This window comes from Martes martes (assembly GCF_963455335.1).
Source record: "Martes martes genome assembly, chromosome: 18".
Taxonomy (NCBI): Eukaryota; Metazoa; Chordata; class Mammalia; order Carnivora; family Mustelidae; genus Martes; species Martes martes.
In genome coordinates this window covers 8,143,983-8,169,810 of record NC_137906.1, presented here as the reverse complement: position 1 = coordinate 8,169,810, position 25,828 = coordinate 8,143,983, and the positions used below count along the sequence as shown (strand labels likewise).

Genomic DNA, 25,828 nt, shown 5'->3' with positions numbered 1-25,828 from the left:
TTCGGGACTCCAGAAGAGGTTGCTACAGATAGGAAACTGCAGACAGGATCACCACCTGGGGTTCCCTAGACTGGGAAGGGCAGCTGTGATTTGGGGTCCCACACGGACCCCAACACGACAGGGGGCAACTGAAGCAGAAACTGCACGGCCGCCCCAGCTAAACGGCACTGGCCCCTGCAGGTGTCCCTGGGGGTGGGCAGACTGGGAGGGAAAGAACAGAAGAGGGCCACAAAGACTAGCAGGGGCTTGACCCCATTCCTGTCTTTCTGTTTGGGAGGGAGAAGTTGGGGGAAGACACTCAGGTGGTTTCCCCTCCCCTTCCCAAGAGGCTGGGAGAACCTGCCTGGGCAGCATCTTGAAAGAGGGAATTGTCTTCCCAACGACTCAGCCCAGAGTGTGAGTGTGTGTGTGTGTGTCTGTGTACACCCGTGGGGGGTCCACATCCCTCATACCAGCTCTCTGCCCCTCCCCCAACAGCCCATGCAGCCTCTTCCCCCCATTGCCTCTAAACCAACCCCAGCTGTCCACATCTGGCCCACATCTGTCTCCATCTGAGTGGACCCCCACCCCAGCCAATGCCCCCCACTTCCCCATCGGGGGCTGTAGGGCAGGGCTATAAGCTCAAGGCTTCCCCTGGCCCCCTCCCGGGGCTAGGGAACTGGGCCGGGGAGGGAGGGGGCAGCCCCACCCCGGAGGTGCCCCAGGCTCTTGGCAGAGCCATCTGGAGCCGTTAGAAGCAGCTGCCAATGACTCATCTCCCACTGCCCCCACCCCACCACCTCAAACACACCCTGGGACTGGGAACCAAGCCCGCAGCCCCCCACAGCCCTGTCTCCAGACCTCCAACCCCCTCCTCCATACCCAGGCCCCCTTCTCCGCAGAAACCTAGTCCATCCCCCACTTCAAACACCCCCAGGACTGCAACGCTTCCCATTTTCTTTTATTTATACAAAAAAAAAATGTTTTAAATATAATTTAAGAATCCCTCCAAGCACCGGTGTCTGTCTCTGGTTTCCACCACCACCTCACCCCCCACACTCCCTCATGGACACAGCTTGGGGCTCCGTGGGGGCAGGAAGGTGTCTGGGAGTTGTGGTGGGACCAAGGCACTATCCCGGAAACAGACACGACCATGAGTCCCTGTTTCACCCCGGGGCAAAGGAGGCAATAATAAAACAGGCCCTCCCCACCCCAACACAGAGAGTTATGACAAGGACAGGAGAAAAACAAAACAACAAGGAACAACAACAAAAAAACGGGTGTGGGGGGCGGGGAGAGGAAAAATAAGACCAAAACAAAAAATTAAAACTTGAAAACCTTCAATATGAAGGCAGCAGATGGGGGAGGGGCATTTACAGGGGAAAACTGAGTTCGGGAAGACAGCAGCAAGGTTGGGGACATCCGCGTCCAATGATTTTGTCACTGGTCCACGACGCCCCTTCCCGCCTCCCGCCGAGACGCGGCGCGCTCCACTTCCGAGCTCTCAGGCTAGTCACCCTCTTCTCTTTGGTCTGCAGGGCAGTGCACTGGCCCTTCGAGGTGAGGAGGGGCACGTGGGGCCCTAACTGGGGATCAGAGGGAGGCTGTGGGAATCGAGCCCAACCAGCCCTGGGAAGCTGGCAGATTAGAGGCGCTTCCTTTTCCCTCTGGTCACACCCAATCCTGAGGGAAGGGCTTCCCGCCTGGGGGGCATGTGATGATTTCTACACTCCCATGGCAGAATCCTCAAATCCTGTCTCTCCAAATTGCCGGCTCCCCCCCGCCCCCCCCCACCAACCCCCATGGGTTCAAAGTGCAATCCAGTGGGGCCCAGGTATGGTGACCTCTCGGGTCCTCCCTCCGGCTCTGCCCAGGAAGAAGGGGAGCTGTATCCCCAGCTGGGAAGTTCCTGCCGCTCCAGAGCCGTGTGGGGCAGACAAGCAGGTGCAGGTCAGTACTGGGGGGCTGGTGCTCCCGACCCGCCTGGGGCTCCAGGCTTGGCCTGGGACTTCATGTGCTGGACACTGGCCAGGATTTTCTTCTGGTGCCCCGCCAGAGTGACTCCAATTCGGAGCAGGTCCCTGGGGAAGAAGGGAGAGAGCTAGGTGAGGCCGCGGGGCTCCCAGGGAGGTTGTCTTAGCGCCAGACACCACGCCCCGCCTCTGGAATGTCAGCCAATCAGGAAGGCCAGCAGGGGAGGGGTACGCGTCAACAGTTGCCAATAGTTGCGGGCAGTTGCCAGAGGTTTTGGGAGCTGGAGGCAGTCCTGCGCAGCTGCAGTGGAGGGGTGCAGCAGGGCTGGCCAGAGACGGGAGGTTGCGGGGCTGTAGTTGGGGCTCCGGCAAGGATTAGGAAAGGGCAGAGAATCAGCGAAGGGGTTGGAATGAAAGAGAGAAAAGCGCACAAAATGACGGTGAGGGGGGGGACGAGGCTGCCCAGATTTCTCTAGAGGAGAAAAGAGAAGTCAGAAGGAAAAAGCCCAAAAGGGGAAGAGCGGGTGGGGAGGAAGGGGTGAGGCGGAGTGAATACGAGCTGCTCCCCACCCCCACCCCTCCATCCTGAGGCCTGGAGCCTGAGATAAGGGAAAACAGCAGAGGTGGGAAATGGAGAGCAGGGACCTGTGTCAGGGCAGCGCTGGAACAGGTCAGGGCGGGGGAGGGGGGCATGGTCTGCCCCACCGGGAGACTGCCTCCCGCCCTCGGGTTCCAGATTTCTCTTCCTTCCCTGTGTTATTCAAACCTGGGCTGCAAAGAGAGCCTGGGGGGGGGGGAAATGCGCAGGCAAGAGAGGTAGAGAACCAGAGAGGCCAACTAGGGGGACACAGTGCTGGGGAGGCGTTGGAGCCATAAAACCATTTAACATTAAAGCTGGAAATGGTCTCCAAAACCCCGTCCAACCTTCTCCTTTTATGGGTGGGAAAGCAGCCAGAGCTGACACTTTGTTAATGTGAGAGCAGGGTCTGGAATGTAGATAGATGCACAAGGAGAGATACACAGGGCAGGACAGGAGCAAGATGGCCCGGGGCTGAGGTGGCTCAAGGGGGTGAGGCGGGTCCAGGAAGACTCCCTAGGCCCTCAGTCCCCAGAGCTACTACTTTGCGGTACTCTAGGTAACAGAGTTGGCGCCAGGAGTTGCCTGCAAAGGTCCCCGCTAAACTGGCAGGCCTGATTCTCGTCCCCAGGTGCCCCTGACACTGCCTGGATCTCAGCCGCCACCTCCAGTCCTTGCCACGACTTACTCAGCGGAGATCTGGCTGACCAGTTCGAAGGAGCCAAAGCCAGCGGCTGCAAAACTTTCTTCGTATCGTCCCATCTTGATGGCTCGAAGCCACTCACCCACCGAGCTAAAAGCGGAGTAGTGAGGCTGCCGCTGATCTAGGAGCGGGTGTGAGGCCCTAGAAGGCAAGGGTGAGGAGGGGTGTGCTGAGTTCTGGGGCTACGTCAGGGCAGGGACTTTGAGCCACAGACAAGGACAATGGACAATCCCACATACCACCGGGGATACTTCTGAGGGGGAGGGGGGCGTGGTTCTCAGGTGGCGGCAGAATGTGGGAAGGAGGCCTACCCTCTGGGGTCCTCACCCGCTGTTCTCCCTGGCCACGATTTTGAGACTGGCCGGGTTCCGGATCATCTTGTCAAGGGCACTGACCACCTGGGGGAAGCGGGGCCGTGCATTCCGGTCCTTCTGCCAACAGTCCAGCATGAGCTGGTGCAGGGACGTGGGGCAGTCTGGGGGCGGGGGCAGCCGGTAGTCCTGTTCAATGGCATTGATCACCTGAAATGACAGGCACACGCACTGGGTGAGGATCTCCCAGGAGAACAAGGGTGCCAGAGGACCCCCAGAAGATGGTGACTCAGCAGATGCTGGGACAGGTGCCACAGGCCCCGAGAATGGCAGACTCGGGGTCCTCCTGGCCGAGGTCGAAGGTGGCTGTGGTTTGATGCCCCCAGTGGCTCCTGGGCCAAGATCTAGATGAGTAACTTCCCAACCCTGCCCTCCTTCTCCGTGTCCTTCTGTGACCAGACGTGCTCTATCAAAGTCTCGGATACAAAGATCAACTCTACTTTGTGCCTCCCTCAATGACCCAACAGTGATGGGCTCTCTGGGGACCCCACTCCTCCCAACACCCCATACCCCCCATGAAAGAACATTCCAGGAAAGCTCGGTAGATAGGACCACGGGATACTCACATCCTGATTGCTCATGTCCCAGTATGGTCGTTCCCCAAATGACATGACCTCCCACATCACAATTCCGTAGCTCCAGGCGTCACTAGCAGATGTGAACTTCCGAAAGGCAATGGCCTCGGGGGCTGTCCATCGGATGGGAATCTTTCCACCCTAAAGATGCGAGAAGAAAAGGTGAGCTGAGGGACTCACAGGACCCAGGCATCCTGCCCCCCACCTCTGCCTTTCCCCCAGACCCCATTTCTTTCTGGGACTCAGACACACAGCTCCTTAACTGTTCTTTTCCTGGACACTGGAAGTCGGGTTCCCTAAGCTGACCGCCCCCTCCACAGTCTGTGCCTACATCCGGTCCCTGAACCAGAACTGTCAATCCCTCCACCTCCCCACCTTCCCCACCTGGCCCTAAGAACCAAGTTCAGACGCGGGTCCCCTGGCCTCACCAGAGAGCTCGTGTAGGTGGGATCAGAAGAGTTCTCCTCCAGGAACCGGGAAAGCCCGAAGTCCGACACCTTGCAGACGAGGTTGCTGTTGACCAGGATGTTGCGGGCGGCCAGGTCTCGGTGGACGTAGCTCATCTCGGCAAGGTAGCGCATGCCCGAGGCGATGCCCCGCAGCATGCCCACCAGCTGGATGACCGTGAACTGCCCATCGTTCAGCTGGAGATTGGACAAGGGAGAGGGCAAGGTCAGGACCGCTCACCTGCCCTCCCCCCTGCCCTCCACGCTCTGAACCCGATCTGCCACTCGCAGAGCCATCTCATTCACGCTCCCGTGCATGGCAGGCCTGCTGACTTCCCAGGCAAGCCCTGTCCCGCTCTCTTACCCTTCCTGAGCTCTCTCAGCTCTCGCCGCGCTAACCTGACATGACGCTTAAGATTATGACGAGGGGCGCCCGGGTGGCTCAGTCAGTGAGGGGTCCGACTCTTGATTTTCGCTCAGGCGATGATCTCAAGGTCGTGAGATCGAGCCCCGCGAGGGACTCCAGGCTCAGCCCAGAGTCTGCTGAGTCTGCCTCTCTCCCTCTGCCTCTGCCCCTCCTCCCCCAACTCCTCTCGCTCGCGCACGCTCTCTCAAATAAATAAACAAATAAATCTTTAAAAAAAAATTGTTGTAAAGAGATTACGTTAACATTTTCTTCTATTTACTCTAGTACAGAGCTCTACATCCAGGGTGTACTCAACAAATGCTTATGATCTAGTACGTTCATTTTATGGGCTATAGGGCAGCAACAGAGGTTGGACAGTTGGAGTGTGCTCGGAGCTACCTGTCTACAGGCGCAGACGCACAGGGGCCAACCCAGAGCAAACTTGCTCAGCCCTCTTGGACCAGCTGTGTGTAGCTTCCCAGAGCAGTGAAAAACGGGGTGTGATCAATGACCACAGCCCCAAAACCAAAACCGAAAGCTTGACCTTGACCTCGACAGGGTCTGCTCTCACCAGATAAGCTAGCCAGTCACACTGAAAGAATCCCATACTCTGGGTTCAGGAAGCACCCAGGGGACCCGTAGCAGCCAAGCAGGGCCAGGACGGAGCTCAAAACCTTGAAGCCTGAATCCATCCTCCAAGCCTGTATCTACCCCAGGCCTTGAATCTCAGCTTGTGGAAACACCGCTGGCCAGATGCTCAGGGCAGACCCCGGAGTCTGTGATTTCTCTCTTCCTTACCAGCCACTTACAATCCAGCAGCAGGTTCTGCCTCCAAAACATGTTCCAAATGCAGCCACTTCCCCACATCCCACCACAACCCTCACACCCCGAAGGACTGTAAGTCTTCCCACTGGTTCCTGGCTCTTGGTCCCCAGCACCACCAAACGGAGCTCCTGAAATCACCCCTCTCCAGCTGAAATCCCTTGGCAACCCCTTGAACTTCTAATCAAATCCAAATTCCTTAAGGGCTCATGGGGTCTGACCACTATGTACATCAAAATGTACCACTGTTCCTCTGCTCGGGCCAGTTTTACTGGCATTCCTTCCTTCCTTCCTTTATTTATTTGACAGAGAGAGAGATCACAAGTAGGCAGAGAGGCGGAGAGAGAGGGGGAAGCAGGCTCCCCGCTGAGCAGAGAGCCCGATGCGGGGCTCGATCCCAGGACCCTGGGATCATGACCTGAGCCAAAGGCAGGGGCTTAACCCACTGAGCCACCAGGCGTCCCATTTACTGGCCTTCCTGCCTTTTGTTTTGCTTTTAAAGATTATTTACTTATTTATTAGACAGTGCACAAGTGTGCATGAGCAGAGGGAGGGGCAGAGGCAGAAGGAGAAGCAGATTTCCCACTAAGTGGAGAGCCCAATGTGGGGCTCGATCCCAGGACCCGGGGATCATGACCTGCACCAAAGGCAGACACTTTGGTAACTGAGCCACCCAGGTGCCCTTGACCTTTCTGCCGTTTGAACATGCCGGGCTCCTGTCTGCTCTGGTTCCCCCAATATGCTTCTCCCCCATCTGTTTGTGGTTGGCTCTTTCCCATCTACACAAAGGTCGGCTCTTCTATAGTAAATCCCCTCCCCTCCAGGCAACCAGACCTTTGTCTGGTACCAACGGAACAGTGTCGACAGTGGAGGGTCTGCTGTCATCACACTACTGGGGCCTGCCTTGGCACCTCTCCTGATGACAGCCAGGAAGCCCGTCTTCGACGGGGCGCTGTGCGAGGCACATAGCACCCCAATGTAGGCTAGCCACGGATACTGATTTTTGGACTTATCAAAACATTAGATCTATCTTAACTAGAGAAACAAGCTAACCAATTCCACAGGGAAGAAGCCGATCGATCCAGAAGGCGACACATTCAAGGGGCTCAGAGGCCCAGCTTTTCAGCATGTCAGTGTCTTAACAAGGGACTGTTCCTGGATGTCGAAGAGGCTCAAAGAAATGACCACTGGGTCCCATGCTTGATCCGAACTGGATCCTGGTTTGTAGAAACCAGGAGGAAGAGACACGTTGGGGGACAACCAGGGAAATGTGAGTAGGACTGGGAACTGAATAATCCCACGGAAATGTCGCACTTCTGTTAAACGCAATGTCATTTTGCTCTGCAGGACGTTTTGATTTTTTAAAAAGGATGTATAGTAATGTGGAAAAATAAAATAATACCCAGGAAAACCTGTTCAAGTGACAAAATACGCTCCTGCCCAGCATTTCAAGCCACTTCCCCAAACTTTTTAAAAGCTTGTTTGGGGGCACCTGGGTGGCTCAGTGGGTTAAGCCTCTGCCTTCAAGGCTCAGGTCATGATCCCAGGGTTCTGGGATCGAGCCCCGCATCGGGCTCTCTGCTCAGCAGGGAGCCTGCCTCCCCCGCCTCTCTCTGCCTACTTGTGATCTCTCTCTGTCAAATAAATAAATAAAATCCAAAAAAAAAAAAAAAAAGAAAGAAAGAAAAAGTGTTTGTGAAAGCTTGTTTGGTGACTTGTCTCCTCTGTTACACTGCCAAGGGCAGAGATGTTCATGGCTTGATTCCCAGCACCTAGGATAGTGCCTGAAGCACCAGAGAATGCTCAGGAAGTACTTGTCAAGGGGACAAATGACCACCCCTCCAAATCCTGGGTCTGCCAGCCCCACAGATGGACCATTTCCACTCACGGCCGCAGGAAAGGCCGGTGCCTGAAACTCCAGCTGTCCTAGAGGGAGGTCAAGGGGCACAGGGGGTGTGACGTGCACCCCAGCATCCGTCCCGGTTCTGAGCTCCTTGGCTGTGCTGGGGGAGGGCGGGGGCTCGGGGGGCAGGGGGCTCACCCGCAGGAAGGAGTCCAGGGCGCCGTTCTCCATGAACTCGGTGAGGATCATAACGGGCACGCTGTTGGTGACCACGCCCTCCAGACGGATGATGTTGGGGTGCTCGAACTGGCCCATGATGGAGGCCTCACTTAGGAACTCCCGCCGCTGCCGCTCCGTGTAGCCGCCTTTCAGGGTCTTGATGGCCACACAGCTCTCCTTCTTCCCCGGGGCCTTGAGCCGCCCCCGGCACACCTCGCCAAACTCGCCTTCGGGAAGGATGCTGAGGGTCAGCCCTCCTCTGCGCGCTGACCGGCCCCCCTTCCCTGTACTCCCCCCCACACCCATCTTGCCCACCCCGGGCGCCCATCTCCCCTCTCACCTGCGCCGATCACCTCCTCGATCTTGACGTAGGAGACATCGATCTCCTTCGCAAATTCCCGCACAGCCTCATTGGGGTCTTCATAAGTGAAGGGGTCAATGTAGACCTTAGTACCTGAGGAACCACACGAGGGGTCCCGTTAACCGAGAGACAACCTCCCCTGCACGCCGAGGCCTGATTCTGGGCTCACCGCTCCTGCCCCAGCCCCGTGTCCCTCGGCACAGGCCTACCCACCGTGCCCGATGAGATACTGTCCGTGTTTGTCCGAGTACTCGGCTTCCCTCCCGCTGCTCTGCTTCCTGAGGCCGACGGGAAAGAAAAGGTAAACGGAATCACCCATCTCTGTGTTTCCAGAGGGACAGGATGGGGTACGGGGGGCGGGGGAGGAGGAGCGGGGATCAGAGAAGCTTCAGAGAGAAAACAACTATCCTGGGGCACGGAGGGAGGCTCGCCTGCTGCAAGAGGGCAGGGGGCTGTCTACACCCGCCCTCCTCCCAAGGGCCTCCGGGTGCCCCGGAGTGCTCACCTGAGGCAGAGAACAGCAATGACAATGACCACCAGGACCAGCACCACACCCACGACGGCCGTGCCCGCGATCAGGGCCAGCTGCTCCCGCCAGCTCTCGTTCTCTGGGGGGAGAAAAGCTGCGATCAGAAGAAGCCGACGGGTCCCGGGGACCCCACACCAGCCTCAAGGCCCGAGTTGTGCTCCCCTGAGAACAGGCCCCCGGCGGTGGGGCAGGTGCGGGAAAGCACCACGGTTTCCAAATTGCTTTCCGCCGGCGCGGGCTCCTGCGAAGTCCCTCCGGGAAAAGGAGGAAGTTTCCCAACCTCGTTAGGGCGAGAGCGGGTTTCGTTCCGTTCAGTTATAAATACTGGTGGCCACAGGAGGCCCCGGGGGCTAAAAACGACAAGGTCTGCAGCCAAAATGTGGAAAGAACCCAGACGTCCGTCAACAGATGAATGGATGAAGAAAACACGCTAGCGCTATACATGGACTATTTCCAGCCGTAAACGGTGTGGACTACACACCCCAACACGGACAGACCATGCGGACCCTGTGCCAAGTAGAGGAGGAACCCGGTCACAAGAGGCTCCATTTGTGTGACTGTCCAGAATGGGCAAATCCACAGAGACAAAAGTAAGGCAGTACTTGCCGGAGGCTGGGGTTGACTGAAGGGGTGTCTCTTTTTGGATGCTAAAATGTTCTACAATTAATTGTGGCGATGGCTGCACAGCTGTGGACAGGCCAAAAGCCACTGAACGGTACTCTTTAAAGGGTGAGTCGTATGGTATGTGAATCACGTCTCAAAACTGTAAAAAGGTTTAGAAAGCCACTGGGCCAACAAGCGTACTACAGCGAGCGGGTGTCGGGGCGCCTGTCGGGCTCAGGGAGTTAAGTGTCTGCCTTCGGCTCAGGTCATGATCTCAGGGTCCTGGGATCAGTGGGCTTCCTGCTCCTCAGGGGCTCTGCTCCTCCCTCTCCCTTTTCTCCTCCCCCCTGCCTATGCTTGCTCTCCCTCTCAAATAAATAAGATTTAAAAAAAAAATCTTTACCAAAAAAAAAAAAAAAAAAGAACAGGTGTCACCTCAGTTAATCCTTGGAACCCTTGGGAGAGAGACCTCGTGGTATCTCCAACTGGGGAGGAGAGAAGGGGCTGTAGGGTTGGGCTTCTGCTGAGAGCCACACAGCTGGAACGCCACTGGGCAGGCCTTCCCTCCCAGCTGTTGGTTTTGGCTTCTGCAGCCGATGCTCCCCTCACTAGGCCAAAAGGCCCCGTGGTTGACAGAGGGGAGCGTGGGAATGTGACTTTAGGGGTCCTCCGAGGGCAGAGGAAAGGCCTCCCGTGCGATGGCGGGGCAGCGCCCCTGCCCATGCCCTGCCCCCCTCCCCAGGCTCACCGTCCAGCTGGGTCTGGCTGTGGTGCTCCTGGCCGAAGGGCCCGTAGCCAGCCTCGGAGCGTGCTCGCACCTGGACCAGGTAGCTGGCCCCCCGTTTCAGCCCCCGCAGCTCGGCCCGGTTTTCCGACGTCTTCAGGAACCGCACGCTGCTGGGGCCCTCGGTGCCCTGTCCAGCGGGAGGAGGGGCCAGCGGTAAACCAGGGCTCCCCGATTTCCATTGCTCTTCCCACCTCTCCCCCCGACCCTGTGCCCCCAAGACTTGCATCCTGGTGCCACCGTGCGGCAGGTGGGGCCTGCTGGCCGTTGGGCTTTCATTAGAGCATTTAATCCTTTCCGCAATTCTGTGGGGTTGGTACCGTTACTGTAACCGTTTTACACTGGGGATGTTGAATTCTGAGAGGCCAAGGGGCTGGCCCAAGGTCACACAGCTAGTACCCGGCCCAGGTGGACTTCAAACGCCTCTCAGGGGGGCACCTGGGTGGCTCAGTGGGTTAAAGCCTCTTCCTTTGGCTCAGGTCATAATTCCAGGGTCCTGGGATCGAGCCCCACATCGGGCTCTCTGTTCGGCAGGGAGCCTACGTTCCCCTCCCTCTCTGCCTGCCTCTCTGCCTACTTGTGATATTTGTCTGTCAAATACATAAATAAACTCTAAAAAAAAACAAACAGACAAACAAAAACACCACCTCTCAGGGACCCAGAATTCTGCCAGCCCCCGGAACCCCCGTCCCACTGTCGACCCCAAACCCCGAGGGTGCCGTCCCGGTCTCACCTTCTCGTGGTACTTGACCTCGTAGTCCAGCACGGCCCCACTGGGTGCCCGGGGAACAGCCCACGCCAGGCTCAAGCTGCTGGGTGACGACCGCGTCACCCGGATGTCTGACACGGGGGGTGGTACTGTGAGGGAGAGGGTATTTGCACGTGGCATGTCTGGTCCTGATCTTTCCCAGCTCTGCCTCTGCTGGCTACGCTCGTCTCAGCTGTTTCAAGAGCGCCCTCTGACCCTCTCTGCCCCATCCTGGAGTCTGTACCCCTTTTCCCTCTCCTGTCTGCCTCTCAGCCTGACCCTCCACGCTTCCCGGCGACCCCAGGGTCCCCCCGCCACTGTCTCTTCCCCCTCAGTCCTGTAGGCTGCCCGCCTCCCTCCCGGCTGGCCATCGGCTCCCCATCTCACCCTCACGGTCAGTGGTGACATTCACAGCCTCAAACGGGACCGGCCCGGTGGCTAAGGAGGATACCCCGTTCAAGGCGGTGACCTCGAAGGTGTAAGTGAAATCCGGACGCAGCCCGCGAACGGCCACCCAGGGCTCTACAAGGTCCCGGGGGCCAGGGTCGAAGGTCAGGTCTCCTCCGCAGGGGGTACAGGACCCCCCAGGGCGGCACTCCCGGCAGCGCAGCGCGTAGGTGAGATCCTCTCGGCCCCCAGACTCGAGGGGGGCACTCCACTCCAGGCGCAGGGACGAGCCGTTCAGACGGGGAACCACGCTTCTTGGAGCAGAGGGGGGCGCTGCGGGACACCAGGGAGTCAGAGGCCGACCCGATCATCAGGGAGGGGCAGCGGGGCACCCAGGAGGCCTCACCGGGCGTCCACCCGCCACCTGAGGGGTCAACCGGTCACTCACTGGTACAGGGGGCACCTCGGAAGTCCGTGCGGGCCCGGAAGTACCCATTACGGCACTGGCAGGTGGAGGAGCCAATGGTGTTGGAGTGGCTGTTGGCGGGACACGGCTGGCAGGACCCCTCGCCAGACAAGGGCTTGAAGGTGCCTTGGGTGCAGGCTGGAAAAGACCGCGGGCATCAAGAACACGCGTCAGAAACTTTTAGCTGCTCCCAAGGTTGCACGGGATGCAAAGTGGGGCGCAGGGAGGGAACAGCTCAGAACCCGAACGTCTAAGAGAAGAAAGAGACCCTCCGTTCAGATCAGGGATTCTAAGCTTTGTTAACCTCAAACCCCCCCCACCACCACCACCACAGAACACCCTGTGGTGGTCTGGTGAAACCCACAGACCCCTGCTCAGAAGTATATTTTTATTTTTTATTTTATTTTTTTAAAAAGATTTTATTTATTTATTTGACAGAGAGAGAGAGAGAGAGACACGGCGAGAGAGAACACAAGCAGAGGGAGTGGGAGAGGAAGAAGCAGGCTTCCTGCTGAGCAGCGAGCCCGATGCGGGGCTCGATCTCAGGACTCGGAGATCATGACCAGAGCCGAAGGCAGAGGCTTAACCCACTGAGTCACCCAGGCGCCCCAAGAGTATGTTTTTAAATGCACATCACAGGAGTGCGTGGGTAGCTCAGTTGCTGGAATGTCTGTCTTCGGCTCAGGTCATGACCCCAGGGTCCTGGGATCGAGCCCCACATCGGGCTCCCTGCTCCGTGGGGAGTCTGCTTCTCCCTCTCCCTCTGTCCCTCCCCCTGCTTGTGCGCACACGCGTGCTCTCTTTCTCGTATAATAAAATATTAATTAAATAAACAAATGCACACCAGAAAACACAGAGATCACAAAGAAACCCCGTGAACTGAAATACAATGATCAAAACATGAAGAAAGCAAGTTGGTGCCAAAGAACCATGTACATTTCTTTATTTACAGGGTAAGAGGCTGGTCTAAGGGGCTGCCGTAATACTGAAGACGGGATAGGCTAAGAAGAGCATCATGACACCATCTCTAACGGGCTAGGAAAATAGCCATGATCTGAAGGATGTGCAAGTCTCAGGTCCTGCTGTGACCGCTGGGCTCTGTCACTGTCACTCAATTTCAGGTGGAAACGAGTGATAATAAGATCATTTTCTTCTCTCTATAAAAGTTCACAGATCCCTTACATTCTATCTACAAAACCCAGGTTTCGAACGCCTGCTCTAGAGAAACAGCTGAGTGAGAATTCAGAACTAGGGAGTTAGGGGAAACCCACAATGAGCAAGAGATAGAGACCATGGCGCCTTTGTCCTCAGAGCCCGGCAAAGCGCCCCCATCCTTAGAACAGCCCTGGTGTCCAGAAAGCGGCCGCACAGTTAGGAGAAAGACGGCACAAGAGCTCGGATCGGTGCTGGGGGCTCTGAAAACAGGCCCTCCGCGTGCCCCTGAGAACCAAGAATGTCCCAAATGGCAATGTAAGTGGGTCCAAGAGCAGAGTATAGGACGCTCGCTGCGTGGACGGACAAGCTTTCCAGGAAAGACGCCAGCCCTTACCTCTGCACCGGGTGTTGCCCTCGACGGCCTCGAACCCCGCAGCACAGCTGCATCCCGTGACCGGCTGCTCGGCCCACTGGCCATCCTCCCGGCAGTAGAGGCTGGGGCTGGGGCCAGGGGTGGGGACGGCGTCAGCCACGCAGCTCCCTGCCACGGGCACCACAAGTTCCCGAGGCACCGTCTCCGGGAAGTGGGTGAGGTTCACGGTCAGCTGGGCGCACTTCTTGTAGAAGAGACGCAGAGACAGCAGGGCCATGCAGGCTCCCTGGTCCTGGAAGGCCAGGTAGAAGCCAGCCTTGGTGAGTGGGCCCAGACGCAGCGTCTTGACGTTGACCTTGCCGGTTGCCTCGGCCCCAGGGCGCTTCCGGGTCAGGTGCTCAGCGGCCACTGTGTCCACCTGCCAGGTGAGCGAAGAGACTCATTGCCGCGGTCCTCGGCTCCCCACGGACCGGGTAGGTGGACTGTTTTCCTCTTCCCAGCTCACCCTCTCCCTGAGCGCCTCAGCTCCTGTTCCAGAGCTTTCTCTCTACCTTTCCCAGGGTGCCCTTTCCTGCGGGCCCCAACATTACCCATTAATGCTTGCTCAGCTCCTATGATGCATCCAGCCTCTGTCCCGCACCCCCTTTCTGTTCAGTCACTCACCCCACACCTACTCTGGGCCAGGCCCTGCACTTGGAGCCAAGGGAACCGAAACGAAAGAAACGGGTATGTTAAAGGCATGATGAGACCTATGACAAGGGAGACCCCAGGGCGGGCACCATAGCAGGGATGTCCTGGGAGTTAAAGCTTTCAAGACAAGTAGGAATTAGGTAGAAGACCCAGGGAGAAGGCGTTCTGGGGTGAGGCATCAGTTGACACTAAGGAGAGGTCTCTGAAGGACGAGGTGTACTCAGATCAGAGAAGGGCAGAGGGTGACCCAGACGACCGCCCCCGGGGGGCCCTGCCTGAGACTCGTGACTGCTCCAGGCAGCAGACCACCTTCTTTCCTCCCCGGATGCAGCCTCCTGCTTTCAGGCCCCAGTGCCCCTGCGCAGGGCCTTGGAAGCTCATCCACTGCTCCTAGACTGCGTGGACCAGTGGTGGGGGGAGGGGGCGGGCGCCTGGGTACCTTGATGTAGGGGTTCTCCATCCAGGCTGGCGTGAAGGCTGTGGCCGTGTCAGCATCACTCTCGAAGTAGAAGACAGTGAAAGTCTCCTTGCAAGAGCGCCCGGCCCGCGACAGGGAGAGGCACTCAAGCATGGTGAAGCGCAGCGTGGCGTACACGTGGACGGCGCCTCGGCGTGGGACCCAGCCGGTGCGCAGCCAGTGGGCCAGGCCCGGCGCCCGCTGCACGTCGCACACCTCGTAGGTCCGCACACTGTGCTGTTCCTCATCCAGGCCGCTCAGCTCCTCCCACTGTGGGGAGAAGGGGGTCAACTCGGCGGGGAGGGTCGGTGGGAGGATGTCTGTCGTAGATCCAGGAGGGGCTAGAGGAAGGGGACCTCTGAGAGCAAGGGCTCAGAGGACATCTGCCCCGGCTGCTGGGATGTGGGGGGCTGGTGGCGTGCCCAGCAAGCCAGCGCCCACACACCCTCGTCCTTCCTCCTCCTTGGGTGTCCCTCCAAGCCCTGGCTTCTGGGCCCAGCCCTTACCTGCCCCTCCACCTGAGGGAACGTGACCCACTTCAGATCGGCAGTTTCCAGTTTTGTGTTCAACAGGGTCTCTAAGACAGACAGACAGACACAGTCAGCACAGGCAGACCAGATCCCTGGGAACTGACTGAGGCTGGTGCATCCTCCAAGCTGGTGGGACTGGGACCAACTGAGCCAAGAGATGAAGGGGGGTGGGCAAGCCCTGCCCTCTGCTGCCCCCTTTCTCATCGCTGTTTCTGAGTGCCCACCCCACCCCACCCCTCCCAGCTGGCTGCCTCCGCTCGGGACTCCCCGATCTAAGCGTCTGAGAACCGCTGTGCCCTGAGGAGAGGGGGAAAAAGGGCAAACAGCTCAGACAGGGTTAAACTAGAGCCACGACCTGGCCTGACCCGAGGAGGGCAAAGAAACAGGGATACCGCTCCTTCCAGGGCCTGCCTCCTTGCCAATCCGCAGTCCCTGCACCAAACCCAAATCTGCGGCTTCCCACTCCCCTCTTCCAGGCCCACACCCCCTTCTCAGACCAAACCCTGCAGTCCTTCAGATCCCCGAGGGTGGTACCCAGCCCAGCCCTGCCGCCCCCTCCCCCTGGCCCCCCGCCAAGAGCTCTCCCTGCTGTCAGAGGAGGAAGTGCTGGAGGCCAGGATGCTTGGGTTCCCGCCCTGGCCCCTGCCTGCAGAGGCCTCACATCTGGATTTGGTTACGGGAAGGAAAAGGGGAGGAGATTTTAGGGGTGTGTGTGCGGAGGGGTTGAACACACCTGGCTCCGCTCTGGTCTCAGGGGAGGGGCATCGAGGGAGGGGTGGGGCTCTGGTGGAAGGGGGGATTAGGAGAAACATCACAGCCCCTGGCAGTGGAGGGTGGAGGGAGGGCAGGGGAATCCCCCGGGAGGCCAGTGCCATGTGGGGGGGCCCCCCAGGAGAGCCAGCAGCACACCTGGGACCAGGTTCCCCCAGCCTCGCTCCCCGCTCCCACCGCTGCTCCGTGGGGGCTGCGGGAGAAAAGGGAAGGGAAGGTGGGTGGGTGGGGCAGCCTCCTCCCAAGGACCAAGTAATGTTCCCGCAAGGGCAAAGGGTCAGGAGGGACCCCGGCCAGGCTGAGGTGAGGCCTGGGCCCCCCGGGGGTGGCAGGAGCCAGCCCCGCACGCTGGGGACAGGATGCCCGGGTTCTGGGAAGAGGGTGGATAGAGGCTGCCGTCTCCACCCTCCATTGTTCCCGGCTGGATAGTGTTTTCCTGTCTCCAATTCACACACTGTCTGTTTCGGGGCTGTCCTCCGCACACTCTGAGCGACTCACTTTCTCTCCTCCTCTCTCTCTCGGGCTGAGAGAGCCATCTGACAGTTCTTCTGCCTCTCACCTCTCTCCCCTGCCCTCTGGCCACCTCCTTTTCTGACCGTCGCCATCCCTCCTCCGTTTTCCACCTCCCGCCTTTCACCTTCACAGGGACATGCAGCCACGGGCAGGTTACTTAACGCCTCTTTAAGCCTCAGTTTCCCCATCTGTAAAATGGGGGCAACGATCCGTCCCACCTTAGGGCTGCTGGGAAGGTGAACATGTCAAGCGCTTAGTGCAGGCCTCGGGCTTGGAAAGCACTTAGGTAGCAGCCTGGAAGCCTGACCCCCTTTCTCCTTCGCCTCTTTCCCTCCCTCTCACCATACTTCGCCCTGGGGTGGGGGGGGACTCTCCCCACTTTGCCTGCCTTCCTCCCAGTAATTTCCCCTCTGTCTCCGAGCCAGGCAAGGGTCTCCTCTCCCCATCCCCAGCCTTTGATCCCCGGCCCAGAGCAGCACTGCCCAGTCTGGGGGAGCGGGGTTTCTAACTGCCTTTGATTCCACCTTCTCAGCAGCCCCCCCCAGAGACCCTTTTGATTCCAGGCAGTGAAGGAGGGAAGGAGGCAGCTCATTGAGAGGAGATTAGGGCTGGAGGAGGAGGGTTTATAGGGCTCTTGGCTCCCCCTCTAGGGGGTGAAGGGAGGGAAAAGACTCATGGATGAAGAAACATGTTGGGGGGGGACACAGAAAAATCAGAAATTTAAAGAGATCTGTAGTTAGGCTAAGTTCAGGTGCCACGGGGACTGTGAAGGTCAGTTTCTGCCGGCCCGTAGGGTTGGAGAAAGGGACTCAGGCTGGACTCTGGCAGGGCTGGGGGTCTAGATGGCATTTAAAGGGCTGGGGTGCAGCCTGGGGAAACTAGGGAGGGGGCCTCACTGCAGCAGAGGCAGTGGCTTTGGGGGAGATCTGGGCGACCCGAGAGTTAGCACAGATGGTGGCCGGCCCGCCAGGGGCCCAGGGAGCTGCAGGATCAAGGTGTGAACGCGGAGGAATGGGGGTTGGGGTCAGTTTTCTGGCCTAGCACAAAGTTCTGCCTTGTCTGCAGTTCCTCCAGAAACGTTTCCTCATGTTTGGCAGTGGTGGGAAGGAGGACAGAAACTTCCCAGAGATTGGAGTAAGGAGAAAAGGCGAGGCTGCCAAGGGCGTACAGAATCAGGGCTAAGAGTCTGGGAAGCCGGGGCAGGGGCACCTCCCGGGACGGAGCTCCACTCCTTCTCTTTCCCAAACAAAAGAAAACTCCACTCCCCGCAGGGCCGCCTCCTCCCCGCCCCCCCGCCCGGTCTAGCACTATTGGTCCGAAGTGTTCAGGGTTGGGGTGCCGGGCTACGGGCAGAGAGGCCGGCCCTTTCACTTCGAGGCCCAACTTTGGGGGCCCCTGGAGTGCCGGGGTGCCCCCTGGGAAACTCACCTTCTAAGGCGGCGGCGAGCGAAGCCCAGCAAAGCAGAGCCCGGAGTTCCATGGCGCCGCCTCTCTCGGGTTAGATCCGATCCGAGTTTGGGGGGCACTAGCCCCCCCAGGTCTGAACCCCCCCCCCCGAGAGGGCTGACGCCGACTCCCCGCGCGGGACTCTCGGTCGGGGCCCTCAGCGCGGGCCCATGCGGGCGCGCCCGGCACCGTCAAGGGGCGGCGGCACCCAGGTGTGGCCCCGCGTCCCCGCCGCGCGCGCGGGCGGGCGGGGGGCGTCTTCGCACTGGCTGCGCCGGGCGGGCGCAGAGCGAGACGTGGCTGGAGTCGGGGTCCCTCCGGGGCCTCGGGGTCCCGCCCCGGCTGGCTGGGGGGTGGGCCGGCCGCTCGCGGTCTCCCTCCCTCCCCGGAGCGGTGCTGCTCGCGCCGCCGGGCCGAGTGCGCTCCGCGCCGGCCGGGAGGGTGGGAGCAGAGCGGGAACGGAGCGGGAGGGAGGGAGACTGCGGCGCGGGGCCGGGCGGGCCGGGGCTGGGCCGGGTTGGGACTGGGCCGGGCGGCGCCTGGCCGGGGAGGGAGGGGCGCGCGTGGGGGGGCGGGGAGCTCCCCCCTCCCCCAGCCCGGGCTCGGCTTGGGGGCCGGGGCGCGCTGATTGGAGCGCGCGCTGCTGAATAATTCATGAGGGAAGCCGAGCGGGGCGCCGAGCGGAGCAGGTCGGGAAGTTGGGAGAAAGTTTGGAGAAGGGGGAGGGGCGGCGGGCGCGGAGCCCGGGGACCGCCCAGACGTGCACGGTGGCCGGCTCTGCGCGTGTCGGGGCCGGGGCCCAGCGACCCCCGGGGCAGGTCCCAACCCAGCACGCTGCAACGGAGAAGCACATCCAGCCGCACCGAGGGCCTCCCGGAGGTGCGCGTAGACGTACACCGCGCGCTCGAAGCCCGCTCCAACCTTCCCGCGGACTTCGGATTCTACTTCTGGATGCGCGCACCACCCCACAGTTGGCGCAGGGGACCATGTTTGGGGGAAGCTTTTGAGGATGGAGGGTGGCGCGTTGTACCCCGCGGCAGCGACCCCAGCTTAGATGACGCTGGAGCGAACGTTCACACAATCATTCAACAAACATTAGGTACATCGCGCAGGAAAATGTGGGAAGTGGGGCAACTGGTTTGAGATGGGGAGGAGTATAGAAAAAAAAGAGGCAGGAGTAAATAAAAGGTAGGTGGGACCGAGAGAGTAAAGGGTCTGGATGGAATCCCAAATCACCATCTTCACTCTCACTGGGAGGGCTCCTGGCCGCCGCAGTCCTGACCCCTGGGGCTGGGCCGGGGCTGCCGCTGTCTTTCCCGAGGCTGTTTCCTGTCTGGCTCCTGGGGGCCCTCGGGATGTCTGGGAGGGCGCTTCCTCCCATCGCCGCCACCTCCCTCCCCCGCCCCCACCCGATCCCATCAGTTAGAGGGGAGGGTCCAGGAAAGCAGTGCTCCTCCCACCAACCCCCTTCTAGGTCAGGGCACCTATAGTGTGGGTAGCGGGATGGATGGAAGGCGAGGCCAGGAGTTGGCCAGTGAATAGACGAAGGAAAGGGTTTAGACTCAGAAATGTAAGGGAGACAGAGTCTGGAGTTCCTGAGTGGCCGAGAGAGGGAAGGAGGAATCCTTGATGCCCTGAGAGTTTGGGGCGGGGGGTGGGGGGGCGGGGCTGGCAAGGGCCGCTAACCCCGCAGAGAGGACAGCCAAGACCCGCAGTGACCTCTTGTCCCAGCGAACTTATCTCCCTGCCACAAGTGCTGCTCCCCACACCCCTGCCCTTCCTCGCCGCCCTGCCTGGGTCCTGCTCCGGGGTGGGGGGTCACAGAGGGCAGGAAACAGCCGGCTTGGCTGGAGCCAGGCAGACCAGGCCAGAACCGGGAATCCCCTCCTCCCTCCCCGATTCCAGCCGGGTCTCTCTTCTCTTATTCAGCTTTTCCTCCAGGTTATCCGCCCACCTCCTCAAGCAGAACACACACACACACACACACACACACACACTTTTCCTTGTTCTCACCGTGCGCTCCGATTCTCTCCTCTAAAAATTCTGTCTCTATCTCCCCCTGGGCTCTGTGCTCAACCTCCCTCAGCCCTTGACTGTTTGAATTTTCTCATTTGGTGGGGGATGCAGTTCATACTTATGGGGTGTGTTAGAGGGATGCATGACCTGGATGGTAGAGAGAGACCCACCCAGATGCACAGAGAAATGAGGTGGGGGGCGGTGAGGGCTGATGAGACAGAGGGGTGCAGAGGCCTAACAGCTCATGGCTGATTCGAACCCTGTGTCTCTGAGAACCAGGCCCCTTTTGCTAGACGGGAGAGAACTTAGGTAAGAAAATATCCAGTCGCTCTTCTGTCATAGGGTCCTCAGCACCCACCTCCCAGCATGTAATCCAGTTCCCAATACCCAGTGTATATGTAGACCAATCAATAAAAGAATGAATAAATGGGGTGCATGACTGGCTCAGTCAGAAGAACCTGTGACTCTTGGTCTCGGGGTCGTGTGTTCAAGCCCCGTGTCCGGTGTAGAGATTACTTAAATAAACTTTAAAAATTTTTTGAGATGTAGAAGAATGAATAAAACAAAACCTTTATTAAGCATCTACTATGTGCAAAGTGATCACTGTGCTAGTTTGAAGATTTGTAAAGCATGGCTCCTGGTCTCAAAGATCTTATAAATGCGGCAGAAATCCCATTATTTCTCCTTTCCACGGAGATGATATCTGAGAGTTGGACTCCCCAATGCGCAGAGGTGTCTGTCCTGTGGGTATAAGGTCATTTCCTCTACCCTCCATCCACCCAGGGCCATGTCCTAGAAAAGCTAATTCAGTACCCACTGTATTATGTTACATAGGTGAGCAGCGATGTCACTACCTGGACGGATGCTTGTCCCACAGACCCGAACAAAACTCAGGCCCTCCTTTCCTTATTATTAGAGCACTTTCTTCGTCCTCCAGCCGCAGTATTAGGTGATCACCCTGTTCCCTGCCCATGATCAGTATGCTGCACTCATCGCCCCGGGAGTACCTGTCTGGCGTCTCCACACCCCACCCCCAACAGCTGGTTGAGCTTTTTCTTTTTTTTTTTTTTCTTTTATAAAATTTTTAAATATTTATTTGAGAGAGAGAGTGAGTGAGCACATGTGGGGGAAAGGGGCAGAGGGAGAGGGATCAGTCTTCCCACTGAGCAGGGAGTCTGATGCGGGGCTCCATCCCAGGACTCTGGGATCACGACCTGAGCTGAAGGCAGCTGCTTAAGTAACTGAACCACTCAGGTGCCCAAGACTTTTTTTTTTTTTTTTAAGATTTTATTTATTTATTTGACAGAGATCACAAGTAGGCAGAGAGGCAGGCAGAGAGAGAAGGAGGGGAAGCAGGCTCTCCACTGAGCAGAGAGCCCGACTCAGGGCTCAATCCCAGGACCCTGGGATCATGACCTGAGCCTAAGGCAGAGGACTTAACCCACTGAGCCACCCAGGCGCCCCTAAGATTTTTTACTTTTAAGTAATCTTTACACCCTGTGTGAGGCTTGAACTTAAAACCCTGAGATCAAGAGTCCCATGCTGTGCTGACCCAGCCCACCAGGGATCCCGGGCTTTCTTTTTGCTCTCCACACCATGAGAGTTATTTGGATCAGCGTTGGAGTCAGGACTTTTCCTCTATGTAGTAAACAACAAATCATCCCTTTTCACCATAAATCACAGAAGCTGTCACCCCTCTTCCCATATCCCAGCCCCCCTGTCGTTGGGTCTGCCTCACCCTGTCCTGTCTAAAGTTTACTGGAAGCCCATGAAGGTTAAGCTTTTGCACCCCTCACCCACCTGCCTCCTCCCATCACCCTGGTTAATGAATGCCATCAATTTAAACAGTTTTTAAGGTGAATCCCAGCACAGGAATGTTTGCAGTGGCCTGAAATCTGGCTCTTACACAAATTTGGCAGAGCTTTCCACAATGCTGAGAATGAGTTGTAAAGCTCAATGAGATCTTTCTTTCTTTCTTTCTTTCTTTTTTTTTTAAGATTTTATTTATTTATTTGACACACAGAGAGAGATCACAAGGAGGCGGAGAGGCAGGCAGCGAGAGAGGAGGAAGCAGGCTCCCTGCCGAGCAGAGAGACTGATGCAGGCTTGATCTCTGAGCCGAAGGCAGAGGCTTTAACCCACTGAGCCACCCAGGCGTGCCTCAGCGAGATCTTTCTAAATGTTCAATCATGAAAGAAAAAAATTTCAACCAGCCTTAATAGCTGGGAGACAAGAGACATAGGAAACATAACAAAGTCATTACCATATTGAGTACGCATGTGTGAGAGGTAGGATGTGAAAAGTATGATACAGGGGTGTTAGGTAATTATTTACTATAGCTATCGTGTTGTTTTTCCAGATTCTGTACACTTTATAGTATTTGACACCTTAAATTTTACAACTGGCTGTGATTTCTATATTTACATAAACATGAAGTTTTTATACCTAATTTCACTTTTTTAAATAATTTTTTAATTTTTTTATAAACATATAATGTATTATTACCCCCAGGGGTACAGGTCTGTGAATCGCCAGGTTTACACCCTTCACAGCACTCCCCATAGCACATACCCTCCCTAATGTCCATAATCCCACCCCCCTCTCCCTACCTCCCTACCCCCGCAATTTCACGTTCTTAATTTTGTTTTTATTTTCTTAGGAAGGGTTCCCCACATCGTACAACCTTCAGGAGTCATGAAATCTGAATCCATGCCTTATCTGACCGCCACCAATCTTCCTGAACTCATCATATATGAAGATGTAATAGATATTTGACATATGTCAAAGATTTCATTAATTCGTTACTGATTGTGCTTTGATTGTTTGTGGCCCCAAGTTTCATGAAAGCAGGTACAACATACGCCATGCTCACTGCTAAGCCCGGTGCAGGTCTGGCCCATAATAAATGCTCAGTAAATGTGTGTTAACTACTCATTCCTTTAAATCATTATTTTTAAATTCATTTGGCAATTTTTAAAAAAGATTTTATTTATGTATTTGACAGAGAGAGATCACAAGTAGGCAGAGAGGCAGGCAGAGAGAGAGGGGGAAGCAGGCTCCCTGCTGAGCAGAGAGCCCGATGCAGGACTCGATCGCAGGACCCCGAGATCATGACCTGAGCCGAAGGCAGAGGCTTAACCCACTGAGCCACCCAGGCGTCCCGGCAATTATTTTTTTTAAGATTTATTTATTTTAGAGAGTGACTGGGGAGAGAGACAGAGGGAGAGGGAGAGAGAACCCTAAGCAGACTCCCTGCTGAACCCAGAGCCCTACACAAGGCTTGATCTCATGACCCACGAGATCATGACCTGAGCTGAAATCACAAGTCAGATGCCCCTCACTCAGTAATTCTTTATTGAGGTTTTGCTTTGGGCCAGGACTTTGGACTCAAAGTCATCCTTAACCGGCCAGGGGAAGAAGCAGGCATGAAACTTCCACAGAACACAGGAGGTTATATGTGGAGCATCAGTGGTGTCCTACAGAGGGTCCTATGGGATCAGCCTGCAGGTTCAAGGTGAGCTTTCTGAAGATGATGCTGTGCACCCTCTCTCCATTTAAAAAAAAAAAAAGGCAGAAGGAACAGCAAACACAAGAGTGTGGACATGGTTGGGGCGCCTGGGTGGCTCAGTCATTAAGCGTCTGCCTTCGGCTCAGGTCATGATCCCAGGGTCCCAGAATTGAGCCCCGCATTGGGCTCCCTGCTCAGCAGGAAGCCTGCTTCTCCCTCTCTCACTCCCCATGCTTGTGTTTCCTCATTCGCTGTCTCTCTCTCTGTCAAATAAATAAAATCTTTAGGGGAAAAAAAAGTGTGGACATGGTGAGATTGTCCCTGAGCCGCCAGAGTTTGGGACACCAGGGTGTAGATTGCTAGGGGAGTGACAGTGGATGAGCTGAAGAGGTGAGCAAGACAGCCTCTGTCATCATAGGACATTTCGGGAGTGCGGGCTTGTCCTGCACATCTTGGGGATCACTGGAGAGTTTTTAGGCAACCCCATCAGATTTGTACAGAAGGATCCCACTTGTATCACTTTAGAGAAAAGACTGAAAGGGATCAAGACTGAAGGCAGAGAAACCAAACGACTGTGAGAACTCGAAAGGACGGAAGTGTTCTCGAGCACCCAGAGCAGGAAGGTCTTGGAGCCTAGTTATGGGAGTGCGGGAGACTGAAATCAAGCACGATGCCAGTTTCAGACCTGGGCGGCTAGGTGGGAGCAGGAGAACCAGGGGCCACAGGGGAGGAAGATATGCAGGCAACCAGAACTGAGCTTAACTGGTCCAGAGCTCAGAGGTAGCTTTCTGGCTGGAGATAAAGGTTCAGAAGTTACTGGCTTATGTTGGTGATGGAGGCTGCCCTGTGGGCGGGGGTTGGAGTAGACTATAGACTGGGAAGGCTGAGGAAAGTCTTACACTTTACCTTTTATTTATGTATGTATGCATTTATTTTTTTTTTTAAAGATTTTATTGATTTATTTGACAGACAGAGATCACAAGTAGACAGAGAGTCAGGAGGAAGCAGGCTCTCCGCTGCACAGAGAGCCCGATGCGGGGCTCGATCCCAGGACCCTGAGATCATGACCTGAGCCGAAGGCAGAGGCTTTAACCCACTGAGCCACCCAGGCGCCCTGTATGCATTTATTTTTAAAAGCAAACATTATCATATTTAATTCATAAGAACTTTGTTAGAAGGACAACTGGTGGCTCAGTTGGTGAAGCAGCTGCCTTAGGCTCAGGTCATGATCCCGGGGTCCTGGGATCTAGCCCCACCTAGGGCTCTCTGCTCAGCGGGGAACCTGCTTCCCCGCCCCCCTCTGCCTGCCTCTCTGCCTACTTGTGATCTCTGTCTGTCAAATAAATAAATAAATAAATAAAATCTTTTAAAAAAAGAGCTTTGTTAGAGAGGCAGGATGGGTATCATTCTGACATCCACTTTATTCATGTTAAGAGTTGAGAGAGCGAGTGCGCGTGCGCAAGAGCGAGGGTGGGGAGGGACATAGGAAGGGAGTGAGAATCCTCAAGCAAAACTCCCGGTTGGGTGGCCTGTCCAGTGCACTCAGCCAGTCATCAGCAGGTTGGCTGACTTCACTGTGGCACTCAGGATGCAGCCAGGCCTTTCAGCCCCACCCCCAAGGACCTGCAGGACACTGCACGCCCTTTTCCTCCTTCTCTCACCCAGGCCAGCCAAAGGGCATTTCCTTTCCTTGGCTTTGGCCCCTTTCTCTTGTGTAGCCCCTAACTTGCAAGCGGGGTGATTTACGTGCACTAGAACTTTGCCCACCCAGCCCCAAATCTTGGCGCTGGAGACAGAAGAGACAGAATTGGCGGGGACTGAAAACAGCTAGGACCGGGAGCAAGCTTAATAGGGAGGTGGGAAGGGGACCAGCGGCGCTCACAGCAGAAGCCAAGGCTACCAGAGGGCAAGGAGATAAGGGAGAGTGAAGGGGCTGAAAACCAGAGCTAAAGGGGAGAGGTGGTGGAGTGGGAGTAGGGGAGGAGAGGTATGGGGAGGAGAGGTATGGGGAGGCTCATTGTCCCAGCAGGGGGAAGTCTTTTGTTTCCTCTCTTCCCTTGGCAGCCTGACAGGATATGAGGCCAAGCCCCCCCCACCATGCCAGCATCCCCCCACCCCCAAACTGGATGTGGCCCTTCCCTTTCCATTGTGTCCTTGACAGGACTGGGGGCAGGGGCCTTGGCTCTAGGAGGGTATAGAAGGACTATTCGTGGCTGGGGTCTAGACTACCAGGATCCAGAAGGGATCAGAAGACCCCGCAGGGCTGGTTCTTGGAGTTTAAGCAGAAAAAGCTTTGTGCCTCGGGAGGAGCAGGAAGCCGAGCCTGGGTGGGGCCAGCTCAGAGGGTAGCAGGTCGGGCCAGGGGGAGGTAGGCTGGGCCCCAGAGGAGATGACGCAGGGCTTCAGGCTTTTCCCAGCCCCCACTACTCCAGCCTGTGGGCCTGAGAGCTCACCTGAACTCGTGTCCCCCCACCCCCTCCATTCCCAAAAGTTGACATCAACCCCACCAGGTTAGTTGGGATCTGGCAGAGCCCAGCAAACTAGATGTCCTGCCTGGGGCCTCCACATCCACTCAGC

General features: G+C 57.1%; 1 protein-coding gene across 2 annotated transcripts; it reads right to left on the bottom strand.

Annotated features, from left to right (window-relative positions):
- Positions 1-921: 921 nt before the first annotated feature.
- EPHB4 (EPH receptor B4) lies at positions 922-18,215 on the bottom strand. 2 transcript variants are annotated; one of them, XM_080830599.1, is made up of 17 exons: positions 17,710-18,215; positions 14,974-15,044; positions 14,450-14,737; positions 13,342-13,738; positions 11,775-11,930; positions 11,327-11,659; positions 10,925-11,049; positions 10,156-10,321; positions 8,781-8,883; positions 8,489-8,553; positions 8,255-8,368; positions 7,894-8,141; positions 4,607-4,822; positions 4,170-4,319; positions 3,560-3,753; positions 3,218-3,373; positions 922-2,060 (listed from the first exon to the last, which is right to left on the bottom strand). In XM_080830599.1, the coding sequence occupies exons 1-17, from the start codon at positions 17,759-17,761 to the stop codon at positions 1,931-1,933; spliced, it is 2,964 nt and encodes a 987-aa protein (XP_080686725.1). In that variant the 5' UTR covers positions 17,762-18,215; the 3' UTR covers positions 922-1,930. The 2 variants fall into 2 exon arrangements, with proteins under 2 accessions (XP_080686725.1, XP_080686726.1); XM_080830600.1 differs by having other exon boundaries at positions 10,925-11,031.
- Positions 18,216-25,828: the final 7,613 nt, after the last annotated feature.

Bases quoted from the DNA above. Each gene is read 5' to 3' on its own strand.
- EPHB4 (XM_080830599.1), bottom strand. From the start codon at position 17,761: ATGGAACTCCGGGCTCTGCTTTGCTGGGCTTCGCTCGCCGCCGCCTTA. The intron at 8,369-8,488 runs GTGGGTAGGCCT...GTGGTTCCTCAG, and splicing joins ACAGTATCTCATCGGGCACG to GTACTAAGGTCTACATTGAC. The intron at 4,823-7,893 runs GTGAGCCCCCTG...TCCAATCTCCAG, and splicing joins CCCTGGACTCCTTCCTGCGG to CTGAACGATGGGCAGTTCAC.